The following is a 13560-nucleotide window of genomic DNA, read 5'->3' as shown; positions in this document are numbered from 1 at the left end:
TCTAGAATGGTATTCCCATATCTATCAGGACCGCTCCAACTATACTCCAATGTAGGAAAAAGCTGACTACACACCTCGTTAAAGAACACCGCATTAAAATGTAGTAGCAGGGCACTTCTGCTATCGGACCCGAGCTCCACCCTTCAATCATCTGCTGCTCTGTCTTTTCCTTTGACCATGCACAGAGCCCCTCAGCCTTCAGGCATTGTTCATGCTGAACAACTATCACACACCTACATGACCACATGATCTTCACTGGCCTTAAAGTGCTCGTGAATTTTGCTTCAGAGTTGGGTATCTCAAAAACAAAATGATCTCCTACTCATTTATGCAGAGGGTAATAATGGGATAAGTGTGGTTGTCTGCAGGCATAAACTTGTCAGTCATAAACAATGGTATGACTCAGAGGTGAGTTTTATGTAGCAGGCACAGAACCTGAACCTTTACGCCACACCACCGATACGCCAATAATGTACTCTCTGATCCAGGAAGAAATACATGTGCACTCAGTATTTTGGAGGCACTGGCGGTTTGCAGTCTTCAGGTTTCCACATTCCACTGCAGAAGTCAAGACTAGACGGTACCAAGGGAATATGGTCTCAGTGAAGTAAGTAAAGAAACTAAGTAGGAGCCTCAGCCTCTGTAGATGAGAATATGGCCATTTTGCAGCAACGACTTCAAATTTATGAATGCTGCAAAAGTACATGGACGAGGACCAGGGTCTGAAAGCCAAAATGTGGAGTACCACGCTATCAGAGAATGAAATAAGATAATACTTGCACCCCTCAACTTTTACCTCACATTTGGTGGTAGATATTGTAAAGTTCCCTATCCGTATGAAGGAAGAGCTGTGTATCATAGCAAATACTGAGTAAAGCTTCTTGTGTGGCTGCTTCCCGCGCCTGTTGCTTCAAAGTCCCGCTTCAGAAGCAGACGTCTGCTAGAGGAAGAGGATTCGTTATCCAGCTAGGAGCCCAAGGAACACAGATGGAAGCTAAGTTAGCACAGAAAAAAACACAGCAGAACTAGCAGGAAAGAATGGCGAAAAAGCATCTGAGTTAGAAGAACAGTGCCAGTAATGATGACTCGGCGCACAGTCTCACTCAGTGTGTGTGAGGGATGAATATTCGTCCCTGTAGCACAGCCTCACTTAATGAGCGTGCGGTGCAAGTCCAAACTCAGGGAGCACAGTCTCACAAGTTGTTTGTAACTTTCTCTTCGTGGACCACACTCTCTCTTAGAAACAAATCTGTCACTTTTGTGCATCGTCTCTCTTTCTGAGTGCGAGTTTCAAGACTTTGTGGAGTCTCATCATGCACAGGATATAAGTCTCCAGCCATGGAGAACAGTCTCACTTATGTGAAACAAGTCTGTCACCTTTGTGCATCATCACTTTTTCTGGGTTGAAGTTTCAAGACTTTCTGCAGTACCATCATGCAATGGTTATGAGTATCCAAGCCATCGAGAAAAGTCTCACTCCTTGGGTGTGAGTTTCACTTCTTGGATTACAGTATCACTCATAGTTTTTACATTTCACTTCTAGGAAAACAATCTCCCATCTAAGAGGACACTCGCACTAATTTTAGAACAATCTGACTAAATGTTTGTCAGCTTCACATACAACTTGGTGCTGATATTCACTCCTTCAGCACAAGGCACCCAAAATTTTAAGCACTACCACACTCGTTGGGTTTGATTCCCAAACAGTGGAACAAAATCCCCAAAGAACAGCTCTTCTCCGCGCTCACCGTCAACCAACCTACCCTCACCACCGACCCCAATGACGCAGCCCTCAGCCTCACGAACTGGATCACCAACTGCGCAGACAACCTTGCTCCCCTCAGACGCACGCATCGACAGGCCAACACCAAAAAACCTCTCTGGTTCTCTGACACCCTTAAGGAATCGAAGAAAACCTGTTGCGCCCTCGAGAAAGCCTGGTGCAAGGACCACACCGCTGACAACATGACCGCCCTCAAGAACGCGACCCGCGAACACCACCACCTGATCCGCGCAGCCAAAAGGAATTTCTTCACCGACAGACTGGACAAAAACAGCCACAACAGCAGAGAACTCTTCAGCATCGTTAAAGAGTTCTCCAACCCCAACGCCAACGCCATCACGCCCTCTCAAGACCTGTGCAACTCCCTCGCCACCTTCTTCCATCGCAAGATCCCCGACCTCCATGACAGCTTCGGACACCAGACCCAGCCAAGCAACACCGAACCCACACCCCCTGCCATCACCCTCAACGCCTGGACCCACATCAACACTGAAGAGACCAAAACCACCATGAACTCTAGCCACTCCGGCGCCCCCTCGGACCCCTGCCCTCACTTCATCTTCAATAAAGCCGAAGACATCATCGCCCGCACCTCCAGACCATCATCAACTCCTCATTTTCATCTGCTACCTTCCCCGAAAGCTGGAAACACGCCGAAGTCAACGCCCTACTAAAGAAACCTACGGCTGACCCAAGCGACCTGAAGAACTTCCGCCCCATCTCGCTCCTCCCCTTCCCTGCCAAGGTAATAGAGAATACCGTCAACAAACAGCTTACCAACTTCCTGGAAGACAACAACCTTCTCGACCCTTCACAATCCGGATTCCGTACCAACCACAGCACTGAAACTGCCCTCATCTCAGTCACAGACGACATCAGAACCCTGATGGACAACGGTGAAACAGTCGCCCTCATCCTCCTCGACCTCTCGGCTGCCTTCGACACCGTCTGTCACCGCACCCTAATAACCCGCCTCCGCTCCACCGGGATCCAAGGCCTGGCCCTGGACTGGATCGCCTCCTTCCTCTCCAACCGCTCTCAAAGAGTCTACCTCCCACCTTTTCCTCAGACCCCACCAAGATCATCTACGGCGTCCCTCAAGGCACCTCGCTCAGCCCGACACTCTTCAATGTCTACATGAGCCCCCTCGCCGACATCGTACGCAAGCACAACATCATCATCACCTCCTACGCCGACGACACTCAACTTATACTTTCCCTCACCAAGGACCCCGCCAGCGCTAAGACCAACCTGCAAGATGGCATGAAGGACGTCGCAGATTCGATGAGGCTCAGCCGTCTAAAACTGAACTCTGACAAAACGGAAGTCCTCATACTCGGCAACACCCCGACCGCATGGGACGACTCCTGGTGGCCCACGGCCCTTGGCACCGCACCGACCCCCTCAGACCACGCCCGCAACCTCGGCTTCATCTTGGACCCTCTTCTCACCATGACTAAACAAGTCAACGCCGTGTCCTCCTCCTGCTTCCTCACCCTCCGCATGCTCCGCAAGATCTTCTGCTGGATCCCCACCGACACCAGAAAAACCGTGACCCACGCCCTAGTCACTAGCCGCCTGGACTACGGCAACACCCTTTATGCTGGGACCACTGCAAAACTCCAAAAACGTCTGCAACGTATTCAAAACGCCTCCGCCCGCCTCATCCTCGACGTAGCCCGCAATAGCCACATCTCCGCAGACCTGAGACACCTGCATTGGCTCCCAGTCAGCAAAAGGATCACCTTCCTACTTCTCACCCACACACACAAAGCCCTCCACGACAAGGGACCTGAATACCTCAACCGACACCTCAGCTTCTACGCCCCCACCCGTCTCCTCTGTTCCACCGGCCTCGCGCTCGCTGACGTCCCTCGCATCCGCCGCTCCACGGCGGGTGGGAGGTCTTTCTCCTACCTGGCAGCCAAGACTTGGAACACCCTCCCCACCAGCCTCAGGACCACCCAGGACCACTCCGCATTCCGGAGACTCCTCAAGACCTGGCTCTTCGAGCAGCAGTAACCCCCCCTTCCCCCTAGCGCCTTGAGACCCGCACGGGTAAGTAGAGCGCTTTATAAATGTTAATGATTTGATTTGATTTGATATTATCGCTCATTTGGAATGAATTTCACTTGTTGGACCACGTCACTCATTGACCATGATTTTTAAGTTTTAGAGCTAAGTCTCAGGTCATGAGACTTAGCACAGTATCACCTCGTTAGTGTGAATTCCACCACTAGGAATAAAGTCACGCTTACCGTTGGTCAGCCTCCCAATTTTGCAGCAGTTTCACTCATTGAAAACTCAAGGATGCAATTGACTTTTCCAGAGTGGAGTTTCAGAGATTTTGGTCCATAGCCTCTGAAATCTCGCTCCTGTGGAATGCTGGCCTTGAGAACTCTGTACAGGGCACGTGCAAGGACAGGGAACTTCCTCTTCAAATTAGAATCCACTATAAACTGTATGAATGATTGGTGACTGCAATTGTTATCAGACACCACTGAAAATGTACTAACACCTCAAAGCTAGTGGTTATTCACAGAGAGCAAGATGTCTCCACTGGACAGCTTCCCCTTTGAGCATCTTGTCAGGCAGCTTTGGGTAGAGTAGGCAGTGGTCCAGAAGATCACCATCAGTTCCCCCTAATGTTTTCCCAAATGAGAAATTGTTGTTATTGAGCAGTCGCTCCTTTAAGGAGCTGATTTAGAAAATGTTTCCCATTTGTGAGTGAATTTCACAAATTGTGATCTGGCCTCTCTTGCAGGCCATCTTCACTGTGTTTGAAGCTAACTGCAGTTGGTCACAGATAGCGACCAGCCAAATTGATACCTTTTAGGCAGGTCGTCTTGCGACCCTCTGCAAACAGACATTTTGTGATGTGACTTATTAGCAGATAGGTTGGATCAAAAAATGATTGGCAGGTCGCAGAACGTCAGTGTGCAGTTTGCACCCACTATTTGTGACCTGCCTTGTGATCTTTCAGTTGCTTTTGATTTGGGTATTTCAAGAACTGTTTTAAATGCTTATGTTATTATCTTTCCGATCGCTCTTTTTTGTGTTGCCTGAAAAGTGGCTGTATTTTCTTCCCATCCTGTTTTTGTAACGTCTTCCACAGGGCTTGGTTCTCTGTCCATTATTATTTTCTTTGTACACTATTCCTTTAACTTATATTATTTCTTCCTTTGGTTTTAATTCATATTTCTATGCCAATGCTCAAATCTATTTCTAAGTTTACCCTTACACTGATCGTGCCCATACTACCACTTTTCTGTCTGCCATTGACAATTAAATGTCCTCGAACTATAGTCAGGACTTCCAACTGACAGCTCCCTTGGTCATGTTACATGCTAGTGGAGTTAAGCACATATTAGAGGGGATGTTTTGTTACATCACCATCAGTAGCAAAAATGTGCATACTGAGGCGGTTGAGAATGGCTCAGGCCCCTATAAAGAGGGTTTGCTCAATGATTTGATGGTGATGGCAGGGAGTGACAGACTGATTTATAGGATAAACAACCAAACTATTGTAACTGACAAAATTTAGGTCACTTTTCTCTCCCCTGCTAGCGATTAGGTCTGGTAGTTGAATCAAGAATAAGGTGATGAGTACCGTTGGCACGGATTTCAGGTTGGATCAGGGTTGGATGACGCAATGAAGGCTCTATGTATAGGTGATACAATGAATGGGAACTTTCAAGTAAACATACAACAGGTATAACTCTTATGTGTTATTGAAACAGTGAATAGCTGAGATTTACTGCTTGAGGCCAGTGCTTTGGTTTACAGAATGTAAAGCTGAGACAAAATATGGTGTCTCATGCAACTTATTGAGAATATTTAGGGGTTATTGTGCCAGACTTTGAATGTACTTGGTCTCCATATAAAGTCAGTGTTGCTGCTTGGTGTTGCCATTGTTAGTGTTTTCTAGAAGTATGCTCCAGCAGCCTTTTATTCTCCTATTTCCCCCCCCCCCCTGCCCCATTGTCACTGCTAACTGTAAATATGCTATACCCTACTCCAGTTGCGGCTCGTGTGCTCGGAAGGGGCGGGGCGGCGCGCAAGGGGGGGGGAAATCAGGAGGAAATAAATAGTAAATAAAAAAAAAAAGCTTACCTTCTCCGACGCCAGGCTCTGCTCCGCTGCTTGCTCGCTGGCTCTGCCGGCACAGGCTCCCAGCCTGCCCTGTGCCAATTCTGACCCTGCTCAGAGCATCGTCAGGATTCGCTGGGAGCACCCACGGTGGACGCTCCCAGGCAGACTGGGACCCTGTGCATGCTCTCTTCAGCCCCGCAACTGTGTTGCAGGGCTGGAGAGAGCCCTGTGCGCATGTGTGTTTGGTCGGGCCGAGACGGCCGGCCAAACATACATGCGCAGTGAGGGGGATTGCTGAGCACTCCCCCTCAGTGCACGTCACCCCGTAACCCCGACCCATTCACCAGAAAACAATCATAAACAAAGTTTGATTGTTTTCTGGTAAAGGTTGTGCAGATGCCGCTGCTAGCGGGGGGGCGATGCTCCTCCGCCCAAACGAAGGAGCTTCCACTGCCCTACTCTCACTTGGCTAGTTGTGTATATGCAATAGATCCCTGGTATGGTGTTATGGTGGACTGGTTCATTGTTCATTTTACGGGCGTCAATAATCCACTTTGCGCCTTTGTATTTATGGGCCTTTATTTCCAAAAAAGGATTGTTTTTAGAAAAAGAAGATTTAGTGTTGCATTTATTTAGCTTGAACCTTGTGAAAACTGAAATTACTTTTTTTCCTCCGTAAGCTATATTTATTCACCCTTTGATATATTTTTCTTCTGCTCCTATCCCATTTTCCTCCTCAGCTAAGACTCTTGTAATCATATTTTGTCAATGATTCTTTCTAAACAACTTTCTTCTTGCTCAAATTGCTTTCAGTGTTTGTGTTTTTTCCACATCAACAATTATTAGTAACTTTATCTGCTCACTTCCCTTTAATCTATTAAACATTCATGAATTTGTCTTCTTTCCTTTCTTGAGTATCACACTTATATTTCTCTTTATTTGACTCAGTTAAGATTGTTACACCTTACATGTTGGTTTAGATTACCGTAATGTTATAGCAGCTATTACTTGCTTCACCTTATTTATATTCTTAATTTTTACATACAACATAACTCTTACCCGTCGTTCTGGCTCTCAGTTTCATCATCTGTTTTCTGTCTTTCATGTTCCTCATCATGCTTTTGGTCATTTACTCTCCGCTTTTCTTCATAATTTAAATCCATTCTGCCCATACCTTTGTAGGTCTTGCCTTTTGGGCGCCTGTTGTTGAAAGACCTCTTGTGGACACACCAAAAATGTATACAGGCTTTGTGCCATCTCACTGTTTACTACGGGTTGGCTTTCTTGTCACTCATTTGTTTGCTTCTTATTCAGTGACTTTCCTTCTTCTTCCTGTGTTTGTCCTTCACCTTTACCATATTTTCTTCAGCATCCTTTGACCGGAAGACTTGCATCTTTCAACTGCTCACACAGTGGCATAACAAAGCTGGAGTGCACCCCTACACAGAACATGGAGGGGGCCACCCTCTGGACTCACTCGGGCCCGGTGCTGTGCTAAGGGGCCCCCTGAAGCTCAGGCCCACCACACAGCAGAGGCTGCATATGGGCTTTGTTAGGCCCCACTGCTCACATTCAGGGAACCTTTTTCTTTTTCATTCAGTTCTCCAAGAGAGTACATGTGCATTTTTGCTCTCTCCCTCGTGCCATGATTCCTCCTTCAAATACTTGCCACCTGACCCTCACCTCTCCCGGACACTCTCCTGCTCCCCACCTCTCCCAGCTTGTGCGTAAAAGCACAGCAGAGGTACATTTCTCCATATTGCATAAAAAGTCAGTTGCACACAAAGGGGCCTCATCATGACCCACCAGGGCCACAGTGGTGGTCTGACTGCCGCCAAAGCGATGGCAAAAGCGCCAAAGTCGGACCATCAGCACTGCCGATTCCTCTACACAGGAGGGGCTGGCGGTGCTGGCGGTTCTAGTTTGCCAGGGCAGTACTGCATTCAGCACCACCCTGGGGATTACGAGTCCCCTCTCCACCAGCTTTTGCATGCCGGTAGCACTGCCACATAAAAGCTGACGGAGACGGGGTGCACTTGGCATGGGCAGTGCAGCGGTCCCCATGGACAGCCCTGTCTCGCTTTTCACTATCTGCATTGCAGACAGTGACAAGCGTGACTGGTGCTATTGCGCCCTACGCACCGCAACATTGCTGCCGATTAATTATGAGCCGTCGTCAACGTTGTGGGCTGTTGCCCGCTTTGTGTTTCCGCCCGCCGAGCCAGCGGGGAACTCGTAATGGGGCCCGCGGAAAGGTAGCCGCACTGGCAAGAAACTGACTACCAGAGTTTGGCGGGCACCCTTTTCTGCCTGCCAAACTCATAATGATCCCCGAAGTCTTTTATGGTGCTGATGAAGGGACTGACTGGCTGCACACAGTCGGCAGAAGGTGTAAATTGCATGACTGAAAAGTATGCCCATACATTTCCTCCCAGGCCTATTGCAGTGGACTAAAAGGTTGAGCAGTTGTTTAAGTGCTGAGTCATATTGAAACTAAATGAGATATTGACAAGCATTTTCCATTAAATTGCTGCACTCTTTTTTACTTCTGTTGCGAGTTTCCAAAGTTAAAAGCATTTTAAAAATAAACCACACCATTTATAAAGATTGAAAATATTGAACTCAATGTACAGTTTTGAGATACCACAAGTTTTGTGTTTGCTTTTTCTCCAGTACTTTAAAGAGCTTTTTTATTTCCCCCTTTTTTAAAACAATATGTTACAAATATGCTTTTGCAAATGCAATAGTGTGGCACTGGCATTGTTAAAGGAGACTTATTGGCTCCTTACGTATAAACAGAATAATAAATAATAATAATAATACATCTGGCTTCATAATCTGATGTGTACATTGGCAAAATCATCAAGATGCAGGGATGCATTTCTGTACATAAATGGTGTTACACTGAATTAACAGTAGCAACTGGGGTAGAAATGGGGCCTAAAAATATAAAAGTAAGAGCATCCTGGAATATTCCCAACATATATTTACATTTCGGCAAACCATAAAACACTTTCCTAAGGACAGGCAAAAATGCTGTGGTGGCTGCTAATCTGTGAAAAGTGGTTGGGTGTAAAAACCCGAGCCATGGCCAAAGGCCCATCCTTAAGTAAATGCAGTTTTAACTAGTCTTCTGATGCCACTTCGATACACTGGTGCTGTGCAGGAACAATATCTGCACTTTAGGGCACGCATCACTACACAACTCCAAGTCCTTTGAGTGGCAAGTTATAATTCTCATGGTGCTCCGCTTCCAGGCTCCTGCCATTCACTTGAGCTATGTATAGTATTTTAGTTGTGTGTTTGTAGAAACACGTGCAAGTTTGTCATGCTTCTGAAGAGGTAGAGAACCGTAGTCTACAATGGTAACAAAAGTTCTACAAAAAAAACTTCAGGTTCTCACAACTTTTTAAAATGTAGCTGTCAATAAAAATACCTATTGTCAGCTTACCAAAAACCTACCAAGGGATTAAAGCCTGCCATTGCTTCATATTGGTTGACTTTATTGTCATTCTAATTTGCTTGCTTCTGATATGATTGCTTAGCTTGTAAATTTTGTATTTATCCCACCTCAGCCTTTTTACTTGCATTCATCCTCTGCTCACTTTTAGCGAAATAATTTATTGTTTTGTTTAGGCCATCCATGACAATGCATGTGTTTTCCAAATGTTTTCCTAGTGTGCTTCTCTCTCCTGCAAGCTCCTTGTTGCTCTCTCTCATCCATACTCTTCTTTCTGTTCTTGCTTTTCTCCAATGCTGTTCAGCATCACCAAATATCACTGTCAAAGTCAGTAGGTCCCAAAGTTGAGACTTACTGGCTTTGCATTACTGGCATGTGTATTATGAACATCTTCTACTAACAATTACGGGAGCAAGTGCATTTGCAACTTGGAAAACAGTCTGTCTTTAGGTCTGCATGAAACCGCAAAATTTAGTTTCTTGAAAATTATGAGAAGTTATGTTAAACTTCACAAAACAAAATTTAACAGTGTCTTCCATAAAACCAGATCGCAAGTGTCTACCCCTGCATTTAAAAGACAAGCGAAATATTGGCAAGAGAAGTGGCTTGACAGAAAAAGTCTCCTACAAAATATTGTCATATCTAACCAGTCTTCCTTGTAGCAAACTTCTGTGAAATGTCATGACTGCAAAATTTTGCAGAATTTAGCATAGCATTAAATGTGTAGATTTTTGGTATTTTTAGTAGTGTTTACAAAATCCTGCTCTTTCTACAAGCTACAAAGGAATTAATGGTAGGAAATAGCTTTCAGTCTCATTTTGTGTGAGTTTCAGAAAGTGGGAAAGTGTAGAGCAGACTCGATGGGGCTTTTAACCCTCATCTGTTGGGAATTTCTGTTTCTAAGTGACATATCCAGAGGCGTTCAAAGCGTGTGGTGCACAGCCAAGGATAGGGATTTGAAGTTATTGCCAAAAAGGAGCATGGAGTGGTGTTGCGATGCTAAGATATTTGTGAATTTGTCATGGTGAGGAAAAAAACAGCTATATTGGGTGGCCCACTCCAATGAAGTCAGGATGTGATCAAGTTCTATCAACCAGGAACGTGCACAGAAAACTATTCAAATGTTCCAGCCTTTGATCTGCATACGTGTTCTTTAATAGCTATTAGCATGTAGTATTGCTTATTTAAATGTATTATTTTTACTTATGGGAGTGGTTTGTAGAAAACAGTGGTCTACATAGCCGATCATCCTCAAGAGGCCTTTCTAATGGATGTATGTCAGAATATCGAGGACAAACATGTAAATTTACCAAAAAAGTGCCACAAATAATGACTATCAGAATATTTTGGTGGTAAGTACTTATGAGTTAGTATACGTTTACAATATTTAACTCAACATCGATGTAGCCTGACAATATATATCTTGTCAAGGTACAGCGATGCAAACTTAAGAACAGTAAATCTAAACTAAGCTGCATATTCTAACCTTCGTTATGTTCTTTTTTATGATATTCTTACCAGTGGGGGCCGCCATATATTCCAAGGAGAGAGTCGGGGTGAAGGGGGAAGGGTGTGGGATTGGGGGGAGTGACATGGGGGAGGGAACGAGCGAATGGGGAAACATTAAAAAACACTTACCTGCCGCCACCCCTCTTCCATCGCCTTCTCCTGCTGCTCGCTCCTCTTGTGGTGTCCCAGTGACAGGCTCCAGGCTCCCCCGAGCAACCCTGCCGCTGCTTACATACTAAACATAGCATGTAAGCAGCGTCAGGGTTGGTCTGAGCGGAGACACTAGGCTGTGGTCTGTGCTGTTTCTCCAGCCCAGCTGTGTATACAGCCGGGTTGGAGAAACCTAAGTGCACATGTACACTTGCACACTTAGTGCACTATCCCACCTCCCCGTGGCCCAGCCCTGCCCTTCCCTGCTGGCTGAGCCAGCAGATGAAAAATGAAAAATAAAACTATAGCAAGCTATTGTTTTATTTTTCATCTGCTGGCTCATCCAGGGGAGCAACGCCCCTCCGCCACTGCAGAATAGCTGTCCCTGATTTTTGCCACAGTATTTTGTCACGTTGAGGCCTTGATACTCTGATAGTAAGCTGGTGTTTGTCTTCTATTTGTAGATCAGTGTGTCTAAAGAGTCTTTCATTATGTATTTCTTTCTTTCCAGGTCACTGTGGAGGAGGATAGCTTTCTTGCCCACCTCACTCGTGACAGAGCTAAAATCCAACATTCCCGTCGCCCTCCGACAAGGGGTCATCTCATGGCTGTGGTAAGTAGTGTAACATTTTGCTAAACTGGGTTTGCCACTGCAACAGTATTAGTGCATAATGGACATCACTGGAAGGCAAGCAAGTTCCCTACCAGCCCAGAATGCATTAAAGGAGTTACCTCACTGTTCAGTGTAATGGATCCACCTGCATTGGGGTCTCCACGGAAGCAGTAACACAGTGTTGTTTTTTTAAAGAAAACAGACCAGACTTACGTTTAGACTAGGGTTGGCTAAAGTCATTCTACGATGGGCAGATTTTAAAAAATATGTAACTAATGACTGACAATATTTCAGGTTTAGATTCAGTTATGTGGATGTATCCCATGTGGGCATCTTGAACATATGGTTTGGAACTGGTACTTATGAATAAACGCTAGATACACCTGGACCAGACACTCCCAGAATGCATGGTCGTTAATTTTGGAATCCATTTTTTAACAGTAGTTTAACGCAACCAAGGACGGGGCAGCTCAGAGAAGGACAGATGAAGTATTACGTTTTTCTATTATATTGGAAATCTAATAACGCTGTTGTTCAAATTTTAGTATTCGATGCCTATTATGACAATAAAAATGGAAGTCAGTAGTTAGGTGAGGGCCCAGAAAGTAATCTGATGCACTACATGATCAATGCCAAGACGGGAAATCAACCCATCAGGTTTGCTGTCCCGATCTGGGAACTCTTCTAACTTAGTACGCTTGGAGGATATTAAGAGGATAACGGGCCATTTATAATTCAGGAGTACAGGTGATTTTACAGAGCAAGTGGTGATATTTTTAAATAAAACTACATTGTATACGAGTCTTTATTCCCAGTCATCTAATTTTGGACATATATTTTGCTTTTTCTGGATTTTTTTATACGCCATCATATACTCATCTAACCTTACCTGTATGTCTTTGGTTTCCTTTCTGTCATTCACCTTTTTCACACCTTTCCACTATTGGTCATATAACTATTTTAACTCAACTCTTACCGCCATTCACACCCCCTCTCTTCCCTTCCTCTTTCTAATCCATGATTTATTTTTTAAGTTAGAGGGCGTCTGACGGTAAACATTGAGCAGGCCTTATGATGTCTTACTTTAACATTTCAATTAGCAACATACACTGGGCTGTCGGTAGTCTTGTGCAATTACTACAATCCATGGAGGGGCAAACGCCAAAGAGAAAATTGAATAATAAGCTATCGATCTGAAGGTGTAATAGTGTATTAGCCCATGGTCGGACAAGCACATGCTAGAAGGGTTGTATGTCACAATATCATATACAAAAATATTGTCTAATATATGGTATTCTAGATATCATTTACAAACATATCACCAGAAAATAGATGTTCAGGATCACTGGGGTTTTAGCCTGTTACATTTGTAAATATTTGATTGATAGCGCTGGTGCCTTGATAAATTAACCATACATATTGATCATGCAGTATTAAAAGATCAAACCAGAGGTATTTTGGTCCTTTTAACACCTTAATAATCAAGGTCTGATTTAAAGGTGGGCAGTAATATTACTGCTGATTTCTGGGAATTTGCAACAAACCCACCATTGGCGTAGTTACCTTCATAATATTGGAGCATTGCACCAGTAATTATGTCAGAGACAATTGAGCAGATGGCAGATTTAACTCATTCTACTTTACCACCCAACTTTAAATTAGGCCCCTAGACTTTCAATGCTTCAGGCATTTGAATCACCTATGAATGGAATAAGTATGCAACCAATACAGGTCTTTTAGCTGTTTGAATGTGATGTGACAGTAGTATATCTCTGGTTGGCAGGGGCTATTCCTCCTATGAAGTGGAGGAGCATTGCACCGCCTGCTGCGAACACAGCAGGCAAACAAATAAATAAAATGGCATAGTAATGCCATTTTATTTTGCCCTCATGTGAACACTGTGTACATTGCAAGCATGAGGGCTTGGGGGGGGGCTGCACCCAGCAAGTGCAG

General features: G+C 44.9%; 1 protein-coding gene across 1 annotated transcript in view; it reads left to right on the top strand.

Annotated features, from left to right (window-relative positions):
* The window catches only part of PLEKHO1 (pleckstrin homology domain containing O1), a 96610-nt gene that overhangs the window by 72919 nt on the left and 10131 nt on the right, over positions 1-13560 (top strand). The window contains exon 5 of the mRNA XM_069218222.1: positions 11506-11607. Within this exon, the coding sequence (XP_069074323.1) occupies positions 11506-11607 (102 nt within the window). The remainder of the gene's footprint in view (positions 1-11505; positions 11608-13560) is intronic.

The sequence above is a fragment of the Pleurodeles waltl genome, chromosome 12 (assembly GCF_031143425.1).
Source record: "Pleurodeles waltl isolate 20211129_DDA chromosome 12, aPleWal1.hap1.20221129, whole genome shotgun sequence".
In the NCBI taxonomy this organism is placed as follows: domain Eukaryota; kingdom Metazoa; phylum Chordata; class Amphibia; order Caudata; family Salamandridae; genus Pleurodeles; species Pleurodeles waltl.
Note: the sequence above shows the minus strand (reverse complement) of the source record. Positions and strands in the feature narration are given on the sequence as shown.